This window comes from Ostrea edulis, chromosome 4, assembly GCF_947568905.1.
Source record: "Ostrea edulis chromosome 4, xbOstEdul1.1, whole genome shotgun sequence".
NCBI classification, from domain to species: Eukaryota; Metazoa; Mollusca; class Bivalvia; order Ostreida; family Ostreidae; genus Ostrea; species Ostrea edulis.
In genome coordinates, this window is record NC_079167.1 from 89,313,095 (window position 1) to 89,338,452 (window position 25,358).

A 25,358-nucleotide genomic window follows, 5' to 3' on the forward strand; every position below is an offset into this window, starting at 1 on the left:
TAATATTTCTTCATTTTTCATTTTCGGGAAAAGATCTTCCATACAGAGAGTTTCTTTGTTACAATTAATGGTAACATTTTGTGGTTTCCAAAAGAGAAGAGTTTTCCCAACATGTCACTTGGACGAATTAGGTCAAGCCTTGTAAAACTTCAAATAGCGTCAAATTACCGAACATTTTTACGCTCAGCGTCATCATCATATAAAAGCAAATATTCCCTCGAAAATATATATCCCAACAGTGATCAAAATTTCCTCAGGAAGGTGGAAATCAAGGTAGGCGGACTGTGTAAATTCGGACTAATTAAGTAAACAACTTTTTTTTTATCGAGATTTTTTAAAGAAACTGATATCTCCTATAGCTAAAATTTCTACAGTGCTGGTTCAAAACATCAACAAAAAATTGTAGAGAATTTGTTTAAAATTACTATATCAATCATTATGTACCCACTTGTCAAGCTATCACCACCTATTCAGCTGTTCAGGCTCTTGACGTCTTGTCTTTCATCTTTATTTTTTCGACTTGTGCGTATTCCCATTGTATACCAGTGATACAATGAAATAAAGCATTTTTAAAACCTACCCAGAGGCATTACTTGTATAAAAAATTATTGAAAATTCTCAAAAAAAAAAAAAAAAGATATAGCTGGAACAATATGGTTTTCATCTGTGTTGATAGGTATTTCAATACAGTTGCATGATATGTGTGATGATACATATGTACTATAAAACAAAACACCAGACTATTTGGGTTTAACTGTCTAAATGTCTACAATTTTGATTGCTATCTTTACTCGTCTGCTAGTGATTGGCTGGAATTTTTGGTTGTCAGAGTCACTCAGGTGACCTGTTGCTATTGTTACCTGTGCCCATCCATCGTCATCCTTTATCAACTTTTGACTATTTACCATCAAATATGGTACATACCATCTTTCGGGGTAGGTAAACTGAAATTTTCACAAAGAATGTCATATGAAAGGTCACTGGACCCTTAAGGTATTTCGATGCAGACTTTTCATGATCATGCAATATTGCCAAAATGTATAATGTTAGTAACCAGGGATTAAAATTAACAGTCACCTGAGGCGACTAAATACTGGTACGGGAGACGAAAACTTCATAAGGCACTGGCCCGGTTGGCGACCAGAATTTCCTCTATGTCCAATGTTGTGATATCGGTGATAAACACGGTTTCTCATTGAAATCATAGTTTGTGTTTATAGTCTTTTAAAATAAAATAATAAAAAATACGATTGGCGAATCTCTATATGATTTTTTTCACAAGATGTGTTAAGTAGTAATATTACGGACTTTTAAATAGTGCATTTGGGGATCTACATTTACGTTGCGTGGTATGTTCCCGGTTAGTTAAGTCCCACATGGGTGAAGATTAGCCCAATTAGGAAAATCCGAAAAGCATTATGTGGGGATTTACTGAAGGGATAAAGGCTCCCGATCCCACAAATAAACGAAAGAGAGAATACAATAAAAACTACGAACTAACAAGAAAGAGAGAATTCCAAATTTCGTGGAACGAAAACAGACCGTGGTTGGAGTTAGACGATGAGCTAGGCATGTTTTGCATGACCCTCAAAACGTTCCCCACGCATGGAAAGGGAAATAGAACATGAGTTAGAGTAAATGCAGCAAATAATAAATAATAAAGTGAATATTTCTGACAAAATGTGTTTTTCATTATATGGGCTAGTAAATCCCATTCTGGGCTAGTGAAATTTGAAAGTTGGTAGCCCGTTTGGCTACTTCATTTTAAGGGTTAATTTTAATCCCTGGTAACTCTTGGATTTTTAATCATAATGTGATGTATTAGTGTTATTTTTGTTGAATTAGGTGCTAATTTGTTTAAATTAAATTAACAAAGCAAATAATGCAATATGCATACGGAAAAAAATATATCATAAAATGAAAGATGAAGGTTAAGTATGTGATGAATAGTCTAATACGAAAACATGTAGTACATGGTAAAGTCTATACATCAAATGTCATGTCAGCCTAAGTGGCCATATATATGAAACAGATGTCATATCAGCCGGAACAGCTCCATCTCAGACCAATTCCATAACAGCCAAAGCTTAGAAAGACACCCTTTCAAACAAAAGTGGCAGTATGTGTCCATGCAAAGCTATGGTGGTCAAAGACATGGGCAATTTTCAGACATCATTGTCTCAATAATTTTGTACCAATCCTTGCGTAGAAAGGACAGTTTGTTGAACAAATTATAATATTATCAAAGTTTTCAGATGTAAATTTCCTGTGTGTAGTTCATTAACACAACATTGATACCTGATTATGAATTTGATAGATTTAGTTATTAAAACTTTGGTCAGTTTTGAAGTTGTTAGGAATCAAATGATGTAAAGATTTAACTAACCTGTTTGTGTTCTTTCCTTGTAGCAGACATATAGCAATGACACACAAGAAGAATTTACAGGCTATATACCACTAGGTAAAAATGCACGCACACTTGCAACTGCTGTCTGTCTTCTGGTTCTATTACATATTCTGTAATCTCAGTTCTATCATACACCTGTAATCTCGGTTCTGTCATACACCTGTAATCTCAGTTCTATCATACACCTGTAATCTCGGTTCTATCATACACCTGTAATCTCGGTTCTATCATACACCTGTAATCTCAGTTCTATCATACACCTGTAATCTCAGTTCTATCATACACCTGTAATCTCAGTTCTATCATACACCTGTAATCTTGGTTCTATCATACACCTGTAATCTACAATCTGGTTCTATCATACATACATTGTGATATGCAATCTGGTTCCATTAGAAAATCTGCAATATGGTTCTATAATATAATCTAAAATCTGGTTTTGTTATATAATCTGTAACCTAGTTCTATTATGTATTTTCTATTCTGATTCTGTTGTTCAGTCTATATTCTGGTTCTACAATCTACATGTAGATATATATGTAAAAATCATTTAATTTTGAAAATCTCTAGATTTGAATTAATTGATTTTCTATATTTGTCAGTGACTAAATACAATGTATTTTCATGTGTGTGTGTGTGTGTGTGTGTAAGTCTGGGTGTGTGATTCAGACAGGATTGATATCTTTTGAATGATTTTTCAGATGATATTCAGATTAAAGCTGTCAGAGGGAGTGGGCCCGGTGGACAGAATGTCAACAAAGGTGAGCAACTCTGTAACTCTGTCTGTCATCACGCTCATACTGAAATAAAAATTCAACATACATAAAGTGGTAAATCAAAAGATATAACTTTCAGCAGTGACCTTGACCTTTAAGCTTGAAATTTGTAAATGATCTGTACATGCAGTTTTGTTGGGAGATTTTCTGTGAAAGTGATCATCTATTGTCCAGTTTATATACATAATTTACACCCCCCCCCCCCTGTATTATACAATCATAAATTATTTCCAATTTGTATCTAAGCCATGATGATATCATCAGTAAATCTCCTTAAACAATTCTGTGCTTCGTAATCTCAACTTCATATCTTGCTGCTCTATGATGAATTCTACTTAATATTCTTAGTACATGTATGATGTCACTAGCTGCAAAACTGTAGTTCTGTGGTGTGAATTTGTACAAACTAGTGGGGAAAAGTGAGATAGAACTCCCCTGCTTGGTCATCTCAAATTTGCAAACTAGGATCCACTGTTTTGTAGCTATGATGTCATATATCGACTTTGCTTTATTTAACAGTCAGCTCAAAAGTAGAAGTACGATTTCATGTTGGAAGTGCATCATGGATACCACATTGGATCAAGGAAAATCTCATCAAAAATGTGAGTTGTAACTGAAGAGAATAATTTTTAAAATTAGTACAATGTGAACAATATTTACAAAGTAAGTAAACATTGTGATATGCTGTATCTTAGGATTAGTGCTGAATATTGGCAGTAATTGAACGAAACATGCTTGAGCTTGTGAGTGCATTTTACACCCAATTCTCGTGCTGTTAATTACCGTTATAGATCCTTTACTATATAGCTAAAACATATTCATTTTCTTATGTTGATAATTTATTTCCTCACTAAGTTTACACACTGAAGCATTACTGGGACTGATATGAGTGTGTGATATATCACTGTAATGCATGTTATCAACAATCACTTAATTACTTTGATCATTGCCCGTGTGATGTTTTTAATTATGAATATTGGCCATTAATAGGAAGTTGGGTTTGAAATAACATAAAGATTAACTGATACTTAAAAGATTACATAACAATACTGGCTATCAGAGCTTCCCACTCAATATCTGCTCCACCATACACAACAATACTGGCTACCAGAGCTTCCCACTCAATATCTGCTCCACCATACATAACAATACTGGCTATCAGAGCTTCCCACTCAATATCTGCTCCACCATACACAACAATACTGGCTACCAGAGCTTCCCACCCAATACTGCTCCACCATACATAACAATACTGGCTACCAGAGCTTCCCACCCAATACTGCTCCACCATACACAACAATACTGGCTACCAGAGCTTCCCACCCAATACTGCTCCAGCATACATAACAATACTGGCTACCAGAGCTTCCCACCCAATACTGCTCCACCATACACAACAATACTGGCTATCAGAGCTTCCCACTCAATATCTGCTCCACCATACACAACAATACTGGCTATCAGAGCTTCCCACCCAATACTGCTCCACCATACATAACAATACTGGCTACCAGAGCTTCCCACTCAATACTGCTCCACCATACATAATAATACTGGCTACCAGAGCTTCCCACTCAATATCTGCTCCACCATACACAACAATACTGGCTACCAGAGCTTCCCACTCAATATCTGCTCCACCATACATAACAATACTGGCTATCAGAGCTTCCCACTCAATATCTGCTCCACCATACATAACAATATTGGCTACCAGAGCTTCCCACGCAGTATCTGGTCCGACATCTTTATTTACAGCTATAGTGCAATAATGTTAATTTGTACTTGATAATTTTGTCGGTGTACATCCTATTATTTCATAAAGAGTTCATAATAAAAATTCAATAGCCCTGATATTACACACTAAAATTCTTTATAATTTAGGAACTTTTCCAACAAATTATTAGTTTTATGATAAATGTACTTATCAGAATAGTATACTTAGCACAAATGGAGCTGATGTACTATTTTCTTCTGTTGATGATAATGAATAGAGAGTATCATTTTATATATATAACTTTAGTTTGGCAAAAATAGAAACCCTTCTAAAATACTGTGATTAGTACATTTACTGTAAGTGTGTTCAAAGCAGCTATTGTTATGTTTCATTGCTCTGAAATTCTACTTTACACAAAAAACTTTGATTTTGAAGGAGAAAAGTAAAATAACAAAAGAGGGATATTTGGTTGTCACATCCGAGAAAACACGGACACAGATGCTGAATCAGGCCGACTGCTTAAATAAGGTCAGGGAGATGATATACAGATCCTCAGAGAAGCTTGAGGAAATGACCGAAGAGGATACTAAGATACTGACAGAGAGGTGAGGCTTTGTGGGGTGAATCCTAGAGAGGTGAGGCTTTGTGGGGTGAATCCTAGGGAGGTGAGGCTTTGTGGGGTGAATCCTGTGGTTTCAGAAATCAGGTTCACGGTTGACAGAGAGGTGAGGCTTTGTGGGGTGAATCCTGTGGTTTCAGAAATCAGGTTCACGGTTTTGACGAAGTGTTATTTTATTGATACATTGATTGTGGACTGCTGCTGTTTTGTTTCTTTTGCTGAATTAAGACTGAGCTCTATTGTTTACTGGATTATATGGTCTTGCTAAGGCAGAAAATGATTTCAACTAATGACATAAACCACAGTATATACCTGTTAAAAGTCTGTATGCAGCCCGTGGCTTTTAGGACAGAGCTATGGTATGAATAGCACTTAGGACTGAACATTGGTACAGTATTGATGACTTATAGAATTCTACCAGTTTTTTATGATCATTGGTTTTTGTCTTAGCTTACCATATTAATTATTTATTTGTCAGATTCAATCAATTAAATTGCTACAAATATACATGTAATAAGATTAGATATTTTGATTAAAAAAATTAGATTCTTACAAATGATAGAATCAAATCTGTTTATTCACAATTTTAATTACTCCAATTGAAATCCAATTATTGCTTCACTCAAGTAGATTGCTACAATCAGAATTATATGATTCATTTCATATTACACACCATAGTATGTACAGGGTATTATTTCATACAATGGAAAAGACCAAATGAAATTCATATCCTTTGATATTCTCACTAATGTCCCTTCAGTACAATTAAAAATTAGATTCTTGGAGATGCCAACTTAGATTGCTCTTGTTAAAATCAGATCCTTTGAATTGCTGACTTAGATTGCTAAAGAACTTCCATATTTCCGTTACCCCTGACCAACCCCCAGCTTTACATTAACGTGTCATTCAAGAGATTATAGAATAAACAAGGACTTGACACCTGTGCTTACTCCAGAAGTAACAGATATTAAACCATATCAAATTGAATCAATAGTGAAAGTGAGCCCCTCATGTTCAATGTATTTTATACATGTACTTGCAAGGAAATTGTGATCATAATTACGGGGGCTAAGCCCCTGTGATCATAATGTTTCTTTTGTGTGCTGTAAAAATGAAGTTTTTTGAGAAAAATTGTAATTTATTTCCCATATACCTACTCTGTTTTTGTAGTGAAAATTGGACCCTTTGAGTTGCCGACTTAAATCACTATAGTTGTAATTGAATCCTTTGAGTTGACAACTTAGATTACTACATGTATAGTTAAGATCAGATTATTGATATGCCCACCAAGGTGCTAAAACTAAAATCAATTCCTTTATTTTGTCCAAGAAGAGTTTGCTACATTTGATTTCTTTATCAACACTAATGAATTCAGCTACATGTCTATTTATTAATTGGTATTTGGTAAAATTTTGCATTATATATTTTAAAGGTTTGTCAAAGCAAATGAAATACGTCTAAGAAGAAAAAAAGCAGAATCACTGAAGAAGAGAAATAGAAGAAGCTTTGATGATTAGATAATAAATTTTTAAAAGTTACTTGAATTTCATCAACTACATGTGCGTATATGTACTTAATAGGATTAAAAGTACATAAATAAAAATCTACTTACATTGTACTAATGTGGCAGTCAGTCGGATTCGATCACTGGTGGACAGATAACCCAGTTGGTAGTGTACTGGGACTTTATTTCTCACACAATGGCAAGTGCTTTATGGAGGAACAATCTATATAACTTGGATCTGATGCAGCTGGTGTTCAAACCTACGACTTACCATACGCAAAGCGAGCGCTCTGTTCTCTTAGAAACCATGTCAGTCTCTACAGTCTAGGGTTTAAAACAAGTTATTAACTTCCCAATATTAAACTTGAGAAAAGAATGATCGTTTCGTTGTGAGGATCAATTAAAGAAAAAATGTACCGAAAAGGGCAAAGTACATGCCAGTTAGCACTAGAAATTAAAGTTACATGCCAGTTACCGTTACAGAAAGTAAAGTTACATGCCAGTTACCGTTACAGAAAGTAAAGTTACATGCCAGTTACCGTTACAGAAAGTAAAGTTACATGCCAGTTACCGTTACAGAAAGTAAAGTTACATGCCAGTTACCGTTACAGAAAGTAAAGTTACATGCCAGTTACCTTTACAGAAAGTAAAGTTACATGCCAGTTACCGTAACAGAAAGTAAAGTTACATGCCAGTTACCTTTACAGAAAGTAAAGTTACATGCCAGTTACCTTTACAGAAAGTAAAGTTACATGCCAGTTAGCACTAGAAATTAAAGTTACATGCCAGTTAGCACTAGAAATTAAAGTTACATGCCAGTTACCGTTACAGAAAGTAAAGTTACATGCCAGTTACCTTTACAGAAAGTAAAGTTACATGCCAGTTACCGTTACAGAAATTAAAGTTACATGCCAGTTTCCGTTACAGAAAGTAAAATTACATGCCAGTTAACCGCTATACAAAGTAAAGTTACATGCCATTTAACACTGTACATAGAAGAGTAAAGTTACGCGCCATTTACCGTATTATTTTAAAAATGGATATGTTAGGGAACATTAAACCTGAGTTGCGTACCTTAATGATACAAACGTTGTCAGATTTTAACTTCGAGTACAATGCTATGATCTAATCATTATAATGCCCGCAAAAAAATTGGCAGGCGATAACTTTGTAACGGAATGACATCTGAGGTTGAAATTTGGCAGAATGTCCTATACTAGTAACTAGAGAGATCGAGGTTGTGTATCAAGCTCCTAAACCATGCTTATTTGACCAATGTCATTGTCACGGGTAGAAATAAAAAAAAAAAAAAAAATTTATCCATACTTCACATGGAGAGTTCTAGAGACATCAGTCAATATTCTTTAGAGTAGTTGTCTTTCTTATATTGTATAATAAATGAATGGATCTCGTTATCATGCTGGTATTTAGTCCGGATCAGTATTACAGTTTACAAATTACAATTAGAAAACAAACATGCCGTCCATTGGCGATTTGAATTCTTCCAATATGAATATTAAATCCTTAGTTTCATATTGATCTATATAGATTGCTCAGATCGCGCATGTCAACTTGTGAGCTCAGTATATTCCATGACGCAACAACAACCGTTATTCGTAGGGTAAATTAGCCCAGGTGCTTCCCATTGGAGTCTGACTTGTGATACGCCACCTAAATCAAAGCTGGTGACGTCTCGTGGTCAATCGGAACATCACTCGTCCCGGAAAAGTCCGAGTGATGTTCCGATTGATTTCGTGGCGAGTTTACAAAAGAATTGAAAAGATTCTCAGAGGGACGGAAAACTCTAAATAATAGACTTTTGAAAAGGCTATATATACGAAATGAAATTAGTAGTACGTTGTATATATTCATAAATTGAAGCTTTAATACTTTTTAAAAAAAAGAAAAGAAAAATCTTGTTTATTGAATGGTATAGCGTCATCGAACAGATCTTAAATTCGTGGAACATTGTATCGCACCATGCATGACGCCGGGAATCATTAATTGAGCAATGCTGAAAATCATGCTTTATTGTATGCCTGAGGTATTCTCTTTAGAGAAGTGGATAGGCATAGCCTACATCCATCTTCCTGTTCACTTCTCGAAAGGAAAAAGTATAAGAGGATGCTTGCATATTGCCTTTAAATTTTTTAGTGTTGGTGGTCTTTAGGAAAATTTGATGTAAAATAAAAAAACCCAACAAAAATAAAGGCGAAAAAATCCTTAGAATAAATAAAGTAATAAAAACACTCTTGCATATTCCCATGTAAAACGTCAAAATCTCATTATGGGTTATGGGTCCACCCTGACCCCCCCCCCCCCCCCCCCCCGAGACCACGATTTAAACATTCGTTTAAGTTTTTTTGTAATTTTTTATTGATAAGTGATTACCCTGGTAATTCGGTTATTTCTTATTTATCTTCTCTTTACAACGGAAATAAACGGCATGGTCTTTCATTATCTATTCATTATAGATATGTCAAGAAATAGAGCAGTTTTCCCGGATGGCAATTTTGTAACCTGGTTACAATAGGGGCAATATTTTTGTCCAGTTTAGTATATGAAACATCTATGTCTTATAGTGCTAAAAAGCTAGTAAATATCGACCAAGTATGAATTATATTTACTATTCTTTCGCAAGAAGAAAATGTCTGGGCACTATTGAAATATTGATATTGTTAGAAATGTTTCGTCGGAACTGACAGGTAAATATAATTTCCTGACGACTTCTGCCGTAAAGTTTAATACGGAACTAAAATCACAACTTCTTATATGCCATGGCAGTACATGCTCGTGTATAAATTGAAGTTATTTTTAAAACACCTCCCTGTAAGATTTAAATTTAAAGAAAGCGCACTGGTTGTCCTCAATACGTTTTCTCATCCAATGACACTTATTAATGCACAATAAAATTAACAATGAGCGTTTAAAGCTCCCCTCAAACGTTTTTAAATGATAGAAACATTTTTTGCTAAAACCCACCATTTAAAAATCTTCCAAATGCGATTCTCGGAAGGACGAGTTTGAATTTCAGTCAACCAATGCAATAGTTGTTGCCACATTAATTTAATCTACATGCTGTTTTCAACACCTTTTGAAAATCCTCAGTTTTAATATGTTTTGAGAATACAGGTCCGTTCTGACCTGGCACAATGATGTTTTGGATTTGATCTACATTGTATAATGATTCAATTTGATGTATCCTAAGGATCTGCATTTTAATTATAAATTTTGTAACATAAAACAGTCACACAGGGTACATTGCACGTACTTCTGAGATCTCTAACTAAACGAAAATATACTGGTAAATTACTGGTATAGAAGAATACAAGTTTATTAGCTCAAACCACAATGATTGTCCTACATGAGGTACAATGCAGACATTTTATGTATTAATACAAGTAACGTCAGGGGAATGTATATAGACATACAAATAAACAATATTATAGTGAAATAATATACATGTACAAAAAATATGTACAAAAGTGTGAATTTCTGTGAGAACAAACTGATTTGTATATCTTTAAATTGAAGACAGTTATTTTAAAGGTTTTAACATTACTGGTTGACAATTTCATAGAATTTCGTTACATTTGGTCTCGTACAATATTCTTGTCCCCCACCGCAACACGGAAGGGGACATAGAAATACCGGTGTCCGTCCGTCCGTCCCACTCAACTTTGTGAACGCCTCTCCTCCGAAACCGCTCAACGGATTTTGCTCTAATTTTGTAGGATTGTTAGTCACCATATTTAGTTGATCATATTGCGCCGCCATTGTGATTTGACAAATTTTACAGGAGTTATGGGACTTTGTTGAATTCATACACGCTACACTTAGGAATACTTACTGTTACCTCTCCTCCGAAACCGCTCAACGGATTATGTTCAAATTTTGTAGGATTGTTAGCCATCATATGTAGTTGATCATATTGCGCCGTCATTTTGATTCTACAAATGTTACAGGAGTTAATGGACTTTTGTTGTTTCGTCTTACTTTTTTTGCGGCGGTGGGTGACATGGCTACGCGTAGCAATCTTGTCTATGTAGGACTTCGTTTCTTATACTGGATAAAGCACTGCACTCTAACACATAATGCAAAGATAGATATTGACATTGTGATGTTGTGGTTATTATTTAGTGCCCATGGCATTGTGCATGTAAGGTCAATATGATGTTCGGTATATGATATATTGACATTGAGACGTTGAGTTTAGTATTTAATGCTCATGATATTGTGCATGTAAGGTCAATATGATGTTCAGAATATGATATATTGACATTGTGATGTTGAGGTTATTATTTAGTGCCCATGACATTGTGCATTTAAGGTCAATATGATGTTAATTCGGTATATGATACACAGGTAAGCTGAAAGATGGACAATATTGTATGGAGAACTCAGATTCCGGCCCAATCTAATTTACTATTGAAGAGTACTCTTTAATAGTAAATTCGAACCCAAGAGATATTATTGCCTGTGGTTCGATTCGACTTCGCGGAATCTTCTGCTTGATCCCCATCATTAGCATCATGGATTAACTAGTGTGTTCCAATCGGTGTCACTGACATCTGCATTTTATATACCTACACTTTATACGCTCATACGATTGGTTTTGTATTGCCTCTGATTATATATAAACGTGCCATTGTGGTCACTAAGTTTGTGTTCGACGGCAATTGTCCCAGAGTCCAATATCTTGTCATCAAAATATCCGCTAACCTAAATAGGTCAGGAAGGGTGTTCGTGTGGTTCGTGATTCTCGTAGCTTCGTGGATGTGTTCGTAAAAGGATTTCATTGGCCATATGTGTGTTCGAGAGATTTAGAAAATTTATATTTAAGTCACCTAAGATTATAATTCTATTGGATTTATCAAGAGCCTCTTCGATGGACCATTCGAGCTTTTTCCCAAATGAATTATCGGTGTTCAGTTTTCGATATCCACAACAGAGAAGAATATTACAGGTAGGGTCACTTATTTCTAATCATCTGATCATATACATTCGGTGTTCGTTAATTCTAAATCAGGTCGCCTGTATCGATGTGAATGGAATCGGATGCATGTATTATCAATATTAGTATCCAGATGGGTTTCCGTGAAACACAAAATATCAAAATCTGTAACCAAACTCAGCAATTAAAATTAGATCCTATGATCCCCTCATCTACTATCACTACACATAGATGCTAGTAGATGAGCGGATCATAGGATCTAATTTTACATGTAATAAGATCGCCAAACTCAATAACCTAGCAAACTTATCTCTAATACTTCAAACATTCAAATGAAAAATATGTAATGTAAATTGCACTAAATTGGTTGGCCCAGGGTGTTTTTCCACATCTCCCGACAAAATTGAAAGAATAAAAATCATTTAATGAATGATGCCACGTGGGCAATTATTGACAACAAACTGATAAACAACTGAAATATGAGCGTCTGGTTCTAAAGTATGCTGTTCTACAGCTGTTCTATATGTCAAAAAGTTAATGAATTTAAAAAAAAATCAAATAAATAATATAACAGAAATTTAGTAGTACATCTAAATCTCGGATAATGGAAGTCCGATTGCGGCTCGGTATCGGTTTCATGTGTAGCGGTCAGCCGGTTTCGATAGCCGGTTACCTCAGTTGGTATATATAGCACCTCACTAGAAATTCAGGGACCCGGGTTCGAATTCCGGTCTGGTCCGTTGCATTTTCTCACTTCCTGCTTCATTTGGTGCCGTAGACCAGCCCCTGGAACTGACAGGCGAAAATGCCTGCCAGGGGGATAAAGATCCTGGGTTGATGTCTTCAGGTGTGAAGACATTTAAGGAGGGAGGAGTGTAGCGGTCAGCCGGATTCGATCGCCGGTGGCCAGTTAGCTCAGTTAAATTGGTAGAGCACCTGACTAGAGATTCAGGGGGCCCGGGTTCGAATCGCGGTCTGGTCAGTTGCATTTTCCCCCTTCCTGTTACACATGCATTGCAGTGTGCCTGTTGTCTACTCGGTGTGGATATTCACATGTACAATTTCCTCACGTTTTAGGACAGCCTCCAGAATTTGAAGAGTTGTATTCTCTTGGGCCGTCTCACCTATTCCAGCTAGTAATCAGTGGTCTTCTCCCATATTGTTCTAATTCATCCAATTTCATCAACAGGCTTTTGTTTTCAGTTTCTAGTTTGTTAATTTTGTTTTGAACAGCTGTTGAAGTGGTTTTATTGATCTTTGGACATTTTCACGAACAAAGTTTTTCTAAAACAGTTTTGACGGCCTCCGCTTGGTATAGTGATAGCCCCCCCCCCCCCCCCCCCCCTCTGAATTGAACAAGAGGTTTCCAATTCTTTTTTGAAACAATGCTTAAGTATTTCTCGATGCCAAAGTTTAGCTTAAAAAATTCACAAATTTGACCTTTTGACGAATTATTCATATCATTTGTCCACTTCTGTATAAACTGGTCTTTTAGTCTTTGTTTAATTACAGCAGTAATCCATTTGACATTAAACATTACAGAGCGCTGTCCTGTCCAAATATTAGAAAAACTACAGGGATCTAAAACATTTCTTATAAAAATAACCCATGAGTTCACATTCTCATTATTGGGCATGTATTGATTAAATAAATATTTATATATAGTACACACGGTGTTATTTTGTTGGCCTTGAACCATTTTTGCCCAATACGAGATCATCCTTGAATATATAGTGACAGACAGACAGAGAAAAACGACCTGACAAATGCTGGTGTACTACTTTTCATACGTAAAATATGTTTCAGAAATTTTATAGAAATGTACTTTTTCAATAACATCCAAAATTACTATTCTCGACAGAGTCACGTGGTAAAACTGACCTACTTTTCTGAGAAAACATAGCATCTTTCCGTGACATTGCGCGGGAAAGGTATCTCGTAAGGTCATGTGGAAAAAATTTCTACTTTCATGTTTTGCCTATATAACTTCAAAAATAATAATTTCATTACATTCGTTTTATTTCTTGAAAAAATGTTCACCTAGGCTACAACTGATTTCACAGAAACTAGGATGGAGTGTTAAGATACAAGAAGTTTACTTTGCTATAAGCCCGATTTTCCTAAATTGCGATATTGTACCTTCAATATTCCATCAATTTTAGTAGTACGTTTTTCTACTGAAAAGTTTCAATCAGTAAAGGTGGAGAGAGGCCACTAGGCGGGCATAATATATATTTTCTCAAATCAAATAAGGATCGATATGATTTTCGTCACAAAGGAGAGGGGGGCGGGGGGAACCCTCCCTCGATTCCCAATAACATGTTTTTAGAATATGCACATTCTTACTTAGCAATGAATGTTTTTAACTTGTACAATTTTAAACTAAATGATATGATGTCTACATTATATTCATTTTTATATATTAAACACCCTTTAATGTGTTAAAACAGTCATAAGCATGTTGTACATGTGTCGAATCATTTATTTTATTTAAAAATGGAATATATTGTATTACAATGCACTTATACACACTATCAATGATTTATTCAGTGAATATTTTGTCTTTGTCACGTATTGCAATGCAAACCAACCATCCCAAACATTACTCGCAGAAAATAAAGATCTTTAAAAATCTATAAATTCTAAGTAATTCAGATTACTTTGATAGAAATTTTATAATTAATTAAACATCTCCTATAATCTCTACTTGCATAGTGAATAATAGATATGGCGCTAGCACTCTAATCCTTTTTAAAAGATAAGCTTGTAAATATATACAATGCTAGTCACGAGCATAAACAGAGGCGCTCATTGGTTCACGGATATGTCGGTCAAAACTGCATTTGATAATATTTTCTGCAAAATCAGCTATTTACTGACACACGAACATAAACAGAGACGCTCATTGGTTCTCAAATGTAGGTCAAAACTGCAGTTGATATATTCTCTGCAAAATTAGGAATTTTGCTATTTTATTGACACAAGCTATATAGCGATATACTTTATACCATTAGGTCACGATTATTCAGTATTTAAATAGATCGATATGCCATTCACGTGTTCTAGTAAGATTGATATCAAGGTTTTTCGATTTAATCTTTATCTTTGATAAAGCAAGATTTAACCAATAATAAAGCAACATATAAATAAATTTGCAATGTAATTATCATGATAAAAATGAGTGTTGATATATAAAATCTGTCATCATTTCTATTTTTTCTTACAATAAAGTACGTGATTTAGTGTTGGGTATGGAGAGAACAAGTACAATTTGTGTATTTTTAAAATTATCATAATGATTATTTAATAAATGCCATTTGTATTCATAATTCGAAAGCCGGATAGCCTCTTTATAAGGAGACACCAAATCGGTACCGGGTATATAACGAGGAAACTCCTTATAACGAGGTAACTATATCTTGCTACAACGAGATACTAAATCGTTATAACGAGATATACTCCTTATCACGAGACAAATTAATTTCTTAACACAAGAACTTTATAATGAGATACCAAATCGTTATAATGAGATACACAATCTCCATAACTTTATAATGAGATACCAAATCGTTATAATGAGATACACAATCTCCATAACTTTATAATGAGATACCAAATCGTTATAATGAGATACACAATGTCCATAACGAGATATACTAAATCGTGATAACGAGATAAATTATTACTCCTTATACATAATGTAATAAGATACCAAATCGTTATAAAGAGATACTTTATTCCTTATAACAAGATAGTAAATCGTTATAGCAAATTCGTTCTCGATCTACTTTGTCAAAGACGAGTCCATCCGACTTCTGTGATTTTAAACCAAATAACTTTAAAAAAAATAATAATAAAGAATTGAGCTTTGTCTACTTAACAAGTTAGCTATAAAGATATCAAATTAGCCTGTGAAAGAAACTCTGCTATGATTGAAAATAACCTTGAAGGTGATTCTAAGTTTTCATGTTTTATGACGTGTAACTATCACGCAAGGTGTTTATTATGTCAAGGTAAATACTGTAGCGTTCACTTTATGCACTTCCTTGTTCTCACAATATTTATCTTAAGAATTGAATAAAAATGGTTAATTTAACCCATCAGTTGGTGCTGAATTAAATCATTTCCATATACTCGGTATTTTAACACATTTTTCGTTGCTCTTGTACTTCCTATATAATACGAAATTATGCGGTGTAACATCACCAGAACGCAATACATGAAATCATAAGCCAGCGGCGAATCGTGAAATTCCTTAACAGGGGGTATCACGAACAACTGGGGATGTCTTTAAGCTAGCCTCCAGTGGTTCGAAGACGACACTCTGTTGTGGGCACAGGAGGAGAGGAGAAGTCCCTTGAAGTCACTGATCTCTCTCGAAATAAGACATATATTGAGTATTTTGGACATTTCTGCACTGGCGCTGGATCTCCCACCGTAAGCATGCCTGTATTAGTAACATACATGTACATATACGATGGTATGTGTATGCTATGTGAATTATCCTAAGAAGGGGTTGATATACGTATAAGTTTATTGTATTGTAATTATTTTATTACGAATTTTTATATCTTTACACAATGCTATTTGAAAATTAAATACAGTGAACAGGAATTGAATGAATAATCTGATTATTACCGTCTTCCAAGGAAGACAGCATACATAGTTGAAGTGATTTGATGCAGTCTTCCGACTGTGTACTTCCTCTTTGTTGTGAATGGTAGAAAATGCATGCTGTGAGAAATTTCTTAATTTCCCTTCCTTGGTAAAAATGCTGTTCTACCCAAGGGAAATACTTTTCTGTGATCTAATCTACGTACGAATTAACAATACAACAAGATTTTCAATCTTAAAGATGACAAAAGGAACAAAAGAAAATTGCAATTAATGAAATTGACGAATTACCAATTCAACAAGATTTTCAATCTTTAAAAAAATGACAAAACGAACAAAAGAAAATTGCAATGAATGAAATTGACATGCAACTATTACAAGGCATTTATACGAAAGAGAATCATTATTCAAAGAAATTATCTCAGTTTCTGCATGAAAACAGACACATTCTTTGTTCTTTGTTTTGTTTGTTTGTGTTTTGGGAATTTTCTATTTGGTGGGGCTAATCACTACAAACAGTTTTGTAGTCACACAAAGCTGAGAATTACATAAAAATGATAAAACTTGTCCACAAAATGAAGTTCTCTAGTTTTTTTTAACAGCATACGAGGAACAGTGATCAGTCTTATAACTCCTATAAAAAAAATGCAAAAGTAAGAGTGATGTAAACACGGACCTCTGGGCATACCAGAGAAGGGAACAGATACCTCAGTCAGAGGAGTAAGCATCCCCTGTCGACCGGTCACACCCGCCGTGAGCCATATATATTGATCAGATAAACGGAGTGATCCGTACTCAAAATCATCACGCACCAACAATTGGTATGAAACATATCAGACATCATCCCACCTAATGACAGTCTATACTTGTGAATTAGCTCCTTATAACAAACATAGAATTTGCGAAATGCTGACTTTAAACGAGACTGTTGAAAATCTGCAACACCAATTCATTTTCAGCCTCGATTTAAAATTCATCATACGCAGAACGTGCTTTTGGCGTATCGAATTAGTTGAGAAATGCAGATGATAATGAAATATTGCTACATAAATTTAGGAAGTTAAAGATGGAGAAGCTGAAGTATGAAGTGACATTTACGTACGTGTAGTTTATATTTTTCGCGAATCAAGATTTATGATCGCGAGGGGGATTCAATTATAGATTGCATTCAATGTGTTTTTTCAGTAGACGATGTCTTGGTTTGCAGGAAGTCCAGAAACCTTTGCCCGTAAGCTTTCGAGCAAAATGCCAATCAGCTTACCAGTTCGAAATACACAATATAATAAACACTGCAGGTCAAGGATCCAAACACGCGCGTTTATTGGTCCACAAATATAGATCAAAATTGTATTTGACTTATTACCATGAGCAAATTCAGCATTATAACTTAAACAAAATGTTGCAATTTTCAGAAATGTACATGGATTTATTTTAGATTTGTTTAATTTCTTAAAATCTTTCATCCTCATACCACAGAACCAACTTGTTTATATCTTTTTCCTGTGTAGTAAATATCTATATCCATACCTAAATTATATTTGTCAGTCATACATCAAGCTGTAACTTATCATAGAAATGGAAACCGTTAAATATATCAATGTATTTTAAAATATTATATTGCTTCATTATCATGATAACTATATCTGTATGACCTCGACCATGTATTTGTATGGAGAGGGCTTATATAGACAACACCTGTTGTCCAATCCTTTTATGTATTATACATAATAAAATATTATTTAAACTAAATTTAGCATTTTACTTTATTCATAAAATTATATTGACATGCATGTAATATAAATCCGTAAGTCACCACTAAGTATTTACATGAGTGTTCGGACATGGTATTCAAATTAGAGATAGATTTCAAAATATTTCACAGTTCATTTGCATGAATAATATTCGGCTTTGAGTTTAAAAATAACCCCAAAACAATTCGTTATATGAAAAGCTATTAGAAGATTAAACCGTTGGGAAGTGAACAAACTTATTCTCATATTCCATGTAAACCTAACCAGATAAATGTATATCGGCAATGTCATTATTATTCACAGAAATAGTTGCAATGATTTTTTTTTTATCCTATTATTCTAATTTTGTATATATACTTACTGAAATTTCATCAAAATTGATAAAATTCGGTACACGTAACTTTTAAACATTAACGGGGATACCCCCTTTGAATAGTTCGAAAATACGAGACAAGCAGTGTAAAATCAAAGTCAAGTTTTCGCAAAAGCTCGAAAAACTTGCAATCAATTCATTCGATTTTTCTGAAATAATTCACATAATCAATCTATTATTCAGGTAAAGACACAATGATGATTTTTAATATTGAAATTTTACAACATTTTTTTCATTATAGTCAATACTTTCATTAAAGTCTTGTCTTCGATGAAAGAAATTCTATATTAAAAAAAAAAATACCAAGAATTTTTTCCTCAAGTTTTCCAAAATTAGTCCTATGTGGGTTTATCAGTGGGATAGTGATCTTTCTGTTTTCCCCCAAATTATTTTTTCTACCTCCTCCCCTTTATAGAGATACTGAAGATAACATTGTGGGTTGCTTTTTAAAGGAATTTGAAGATGTGTAGATACTTGCAAAGAGCTGAGAAATTCAATGGGTTTGAATTGGAAATTTGACAACACACTCTACAGCGTGTGTAAAGATTAGTTCAGTAAAACAGGCCGAATACCTTATAAAAGGACAACGGCATTGTTTGTTTAACAGGGTTTCCATGTAGCTAGATCTTGAGAATAAGATGATGTGAGAAGTATGATTCTCATCTCAAACTAGTATTTTCAGGAGATAAGATGTATTTCTGTATGGATAGGTTAATAACCAAGGGATTAAAAAAGGGAATTATATTTTTTACATCTTCCAAATCGTAATACTAGTATATGCAGAGTAGAGTTAGGGCAATCATTCTTTGTAAAAAAAAAAAAAAAACAAACAAAAAAAACAAACAAAAAACAAAAAAAACCGTACAGTTGTGAATAATTACATACATGTATAAATTCATCAAGAAAGGAAGACAGATGTTTGGACATCTTATAAATAGTAAAAGGATAGACTTAGAAACTTTATTTATATATCCCAATCTTGAGATTGACCAAATACTTTCGTATATTCATCGTGCAGAGTGTTCGTGGGGGTAGTGAAAGTCCTCAAAATTCTATAATAGAAAGATAAGATCCACGCACGTGATAAAATTGACATAAAACAAACAAACGAATTCAAAACTAAGTGTTGATATGTAATGCCAGGGGATATAAAATGTATTTCATTAAATTCTATGGTTGTTGCGATATTATCGTTAGAACCTGTCAAATATCTATATACATGTATATCCTTACTGATTGTCCATTCTATGTTGAAGAGAGAAATATGTTTTTTTAATGGTATATACAAGCTCAACAAAAATTTTATCTATCTAACAAATAAGGACAAATTCACTTGGTTGATGATTAACGAAGACAAACCAGTAATTGTCAAATTGAGTGAATATTTAGTGCAAACTTTCAGAAAAAGAAGTGATGCAAAAGTCATTATAGTTTATTATTCATATATTGGTATAATACTGATACTGTCCATTTACTTGTATATATACATGATTAGCAATTCATATATGTATGTACTTGTTTCCCCAACATGCTGCATCCACATGCAGTTTGCAGTCTATGTAACCTGTAGTTAATGTTGTAAACTTTCTTTTTTGAATTTCCTTCTTATAAACTGTCTTACTGTTATGCCCTCTTGGCCCAAAATTGGAATAAACTTATCTTATCTTATCTATATCCCTAGGTACCCATTCTTCCCCATTGTGTATCCCGTGCAGGGGTGGGGGCTATAACTATAAAGGATTCTGCTTTCTGTCCGCGGGGGAAGATTAACTTTACATCCATTCTTACCCAGGAATGGTGGTGTCTCCTTCATGACATCAATCCAAAGAAACGGTCATACTTCATAAATATTTACAATTAGCAACAAATGGAAAATACTTAGACGTGTGTATTGATCTTTTACCCTGTGCATTATATACATACTTGTATATCCTTTGTATTATAACTATAATTATGACTATCATTAGTAGTACTAGTACTATTGATGGGTTGTGTTTTCATGGTATTATAACTATAATTATGACTATCATTAGTAGTACTAATACTATTGATGGGTTGTGTTTTCACGATATTATAACTATAATTATGACTATCATTAGTAGTACTAGTACTATTGATGGGTTGTGTTTTCACTGTATTATAACTATAATTATGACTATCATTAGTAGTACTAGTAGTATTTATGGGTTGTGTTTTCACTGTATTATAACTATAATTATGACTATTATTAGTAGTACTAGTAGTATTTATGGGTTGTGTTTTCACTGTATTATAACTATAATTATGACTATTATTAGTAGTACTAGTAGTATTTATGGGTTGTGTTTTCACTGTATTATAACTATAATTATGACTATCATTAGTAGTACTAGTACTATTGATGGGTTGTGTTATCACGGTATTATAACTATAATTATGACTATCATTAGTAGTACTAGTACTATTGATGGGTTGTGTTTTCACGGTATTATAACTATAATTATGACTATCATTAGTAGTACTAGTACTATTGATGGGTTGTGTTATCACGGTATTATAACTATAATTATGACTATCATTAGTAGTACTAGTACTATTGATGGGTTGTGTTATCACGGTATTATAACTATAATTATGACTATCATTAGTAGTACTAGTACTATTGATGGGTTGTGTTTTCACGGTATTATAACTATAATTATGACTATCATTAGTAGTACTAGTAGTATTGATGGGTTGTGTTTTCACGGTATTATAACTATAATTATGACTATTATTAGTAGTACTAGTAGTATTGATGGGATGTGTTTTCACGGTATTATAACTATAATTATGACTATTATTAGTAGTACTAGTAGTATTTATGGGATGTGTTTTCACGGTTCTTTATGTAATTTTATACATGTGCTATAATAAGCTATGTAATAAACATGACCTTACCCTGATATTTTTACACGGGTATTTGCGTTTTTTGGTAGCATTTAGTCCAAGTGGCTTTTTGTTTTGTTTTTACCACAACGGTTTTTTATTACGTGTGTGCTAATCTATTTATAAGGGATAGATCCTTGAACAGAAAAAAAGTTATTGAAATGCCACAATTTGTTCGTGAATATTGAATTAGAATGACAAATGGACGGTCAATAGAGGGAGATCAACTGGTTGTAGTGTTGAATTAATACAAAACAGGATGCCTGATACATTACGTAAAAATATTGTATACCGTTTTACAGGATACGCGCCAGTATTGACCATCACCAAGGATGTCGCTAGCATGTTTTGGTTTGTTTATTTGTTTAACATATCCTGTATTGCATGAGGGAATTCTGGATTAAAGCCTGGACACATTTAGTGACATCACCCTATTTCGTTCGTATTTATTATATGTGCAGTGTACCTAAAACCATAGAAGTATTGGAGGGGGTATTTAGTATCTTCTGTACATAGCATATCCTCAGTAAGTTTTCGAGAGGTATCTCTCAATAAAATTAATATTTCCTTTTATGCGATAGTAATTGGAAATGGAAAATACTATAAATCACTGTTAAAAGAAATAGTGAATGCAAGACGGAGGTGTGATACACACACACACACACACACACACACACACACACACACACACACACACACACACACACACACACACACACATATATATAATTATATATATATATATATATATAATTATATATATGTGTGTGTGTGTGTGTGTGTGTGTGTGTGTGTGTCTCCCTTCCTGAGGACAAACAAGAATATTTACATAAGTTGGCTGAAGGTATATAAATGTATACACAAAAAAAAATAAAAAAATAAAAAAAAAACCCACAAAACCACCCGCAGTATAACTACACTAAATCTACACCACCCTCAGTATAACTACACTAAATCTACACCACCCGCAGTATAACTACACTAAATCTACACCACCCGCAGTATAACTACACTAAATCTACACCACCCGCAGTATAACTACACTAAATCTACACCACCCTCAGTATAACTACACTAAATCTACACCACCCGCAGTATAACTACACTAAATCTACACCACCCGCAGTATAACTACACTAAATCTACACCACCCGCAGTATAACTACACTAAATCTACACCACCCGCAGTATAACTACACTAAATCTACACCACCCGCAGTATAACTACACTAAATCTACACCACCCTCAGTATAACTACACTAAATCTACACCACCCGCAGTATAACTACACTAAATCTACACCACCCGCAGTATAACTACACTAAATCTACAAACGTAGTTACATTGCAAATTATATGTTCATTGTTTTTAGCTTGCTAATCAATGTTTTGTGGAGAGCAAATTACGAGAAGTCCTATTCGCCCAAGGGGTTGATCCACAATTAACGCGCGAAGTAGTAATGCTCTCAGCTAGGGCGAGATAACTAAATATGTTAATTGATGCAGGTAGGACGAGATAACTAAATATGTTAATTAGTGCAGGTAGGACGAGATAACTAAATATGTTAATTAGTGCAGGTAGGACGAGATACTAAATATGTTAATTAGTGCAGGTAGGACGAGATAACTAAATATGTTAATTGATGCAGGTAGGACGAGATAACTAAATATGTTAATTAGTGCAGGTAGGGCGAGATAACTAAATATGTTAATTAGTGCGGAAGGCAACTCGTACCCAGTCAGATACTCTCGTTACTGTGTACACAAAAAAAAAAAAACCCATAAAGGTAATTAAAAATAGTTTTAGAAATTCAATAAATGATAGATAAAAGGAATTAAAAAAAAATAGAAATATGAAATAGATAAATATATAAGGTGGACCAACTCGAGAAAACGAGAAAGTCAGGTAATCATCGTGCAGGTATTCCCGTACTGGTCTAGGACAGAATGGTAAAATCCTACACTAACAGAGAACTGATCATGTCAAATGATTGTGACACGAGAGGTGCATGTAGATCGTTTGAAAATCATTATGTAGCCTAGTAAATTAGCATACGAAACTAGTAAACAGGGATCTAAGCTAGCCATAAAATAAAGAATATAGCTGTAGTGTTAGGGACATGATCAAAGGAGTAGATGAAGCTCATAATCTGTTAAAGCTTTAGTACGTATTCATCCTGGTGAAGTCAGTAGGTTTGTAGATACCTTGGGGTTCGAATGACTTCAGCCTGCACATCCAGAATGTTTCCTTTTGCTTTCTTTTGGTATTTGATCAACTTGGGTTGTGGTCAATAATCACTATTGTCATGTCCTCCCATTGGTGATTGCTACCATTGAAATTTATAGCTCCTCGACATTCTTTCTTGGTTCTGACAGAAGGCCGGTGGTTGTTGACCCGTCTGTGAAGGTGTGTTGTTTCTCCTACGTTCTTTTCTGGCAGACACGGCAACTGATGAAATAAACGCCGTTATTACTCCGTCAATCTTTTTGTAATTTGTGGTAATGCACAATCTCTCTCTAAAGGAAATATTTCCATATAAGTATCTATGTAGATATGTACATCATCAGATTGAGAGATCAGAGAAAGAAATACGTAAATAAATCAGTTCTCCTAGAGTCGGAAGTCTGAGCTCTACTGGGTGAGTTTGTGTCCTATATCAGCTTCAATGACTAAGCTAAAAGAATCCCCATTTCTTTTCAGATACCCGTCACTCCGAGGAACTACATTAGGATGTACACGTGACCAGGCTTATCTTGCATACTAATTCGTTTGTTGAGGAATACTTTTGCATTAAAATCGATTTATAATTATTTTTGATGGAATTTCACAGCGTTGTCACAGATATGCCATCGAAAGTGCAATGATAATTTATTAAAATATTTATGTAAAAGTTACTTGACCCAGTTTATTGCACCGAATAACGTATTCTTGAATTACTCAATAGTAGCTACAATGTACTCGCTATACATATGTTACATGTATGTACGAACATATTCGTATTGTCAATTATTAGGAAGTCTTAATATTCAACATATATTTACGACAATCCCAGTTTAGAGGTTTGTGTAATCAAATTCCTTTTATGAGTTACACGGCAAATTGTCGGTCCTGGAACCTACGTAATACGACAACATAATATCAATGATGTAGGTGAGATTGAGGGATGTTCGATATGTAATGTGTATTGTACCACAGGGCGATAACGCTTTGCACGATTTCGTGGATGATAATACTCTTGAATAGCTCTATTCAATACCTTTCCAACGATATTAACACGAGCCTTCAGCTCCACATAGTTTTAAACTTATAGTCATTTCAATAGAGCCAGTCGTTGACCATGTTGTAAAAATGGTTGTGAAACAGGTTGAGAATATTGAAGAAATTAGAGCTTATAGAAAAGTTCGCACAAAACGCGGGCATTCGATACTGCAGATTTTTACTGAATCGGGGGAAGTTTATGGGTCTGATAAGGTATCTTATGAGACAGTTCGTAGGTGAAGAAAGAAATTCCTGACTGGTACAGAGTCCGACAAAGATGCAGCAAAAATCTGGCCGACCTGTGACTGTATCAGGTGAGGCAAATGTCTCAAACGTCAGGGAAATAATTGAAGTGATGACAGATACACGATTCGTGATATTGCCAAAGCTGTTGGCATATCGCTATCGCGTGTGCATTTCATTATAAAGCGTATTTTGAAAGTACGAAAGATTTCTGCCAGATGGATGCCGCATATA

General features: G+C 34.3%; 2 protein-coding genes across 2 annotated transcripts in view; both read left to right on the forward strand.

The window, feature by feature from the left end:
- The first annotated feature begins 62 nt into the window (after positions 1-62).
- Positions 63-7,057, forward strand: LOC125670798 (peptidyl-tRNA hydrolase ICT1, mitochondrial-like). Its single transcript, XM_048906185.2, has 6 exons — positions 63-273; positions 2,410-2,461; positions 3,109-3,168; positions 3,703-3,785; positions 5,336-5,505; positions 6,952-7,057. The coding sequence occupies exons 1-6, from the start codon at positions 112-114 to the stop codon at positions 7,034-7,036; spliced, it is 612 nt and encodes a 203-aa protein (XP_048762142.1). The 5' UTR covers positions 63-111; the 3' UTR covers positions 7,037-7,057.
- Positions 7,058-11,715: 4,658 nt separating this feature from the next.
- The window catches only part of LOC125671336 (interleukin 17-like protein), a 53,724-nt gene continuing 40,081 nt past the window's right edge, over positions 11,716-25,358 (forward strand). The window contains exon 1 of the mRNA XM_048906972.2: positions 11,716-11,989. Within this exon, the coding sequence (XP_048762929.2) occupies positions 11,912-11,989 (78 nt within the window). The 5' untranslated portion in view covers positions 11,716-11,911. The remainder of the gene's footprint in view (positions 11,990-25,358) is intronic.

Excerpts from the sequence above, each read along its gene's own strand:
- LOC125670798 (XM_048906185.2), top strand. The coding sequence starts at position 112 with ATGTCACTTGGACGAATTAGGTCAAGCCTTGTAAAACTTCAAATAGCG. Across the intron at positions 274-2,409 it reads TCAGGAAGGTGGAAATCAAG|CAGACATATAGCAATGACAC; the intron begins GTAGGCGGACTG and ends CTTTCCTTGTAG. Across the intron at positions 2,462-3,108 it reads TACAGGCTATATACCACTAG|ATGATATTCAGATTAAAGCT; the intron begins GTAAAAATGCAC and ends ATGATTTTTCAG.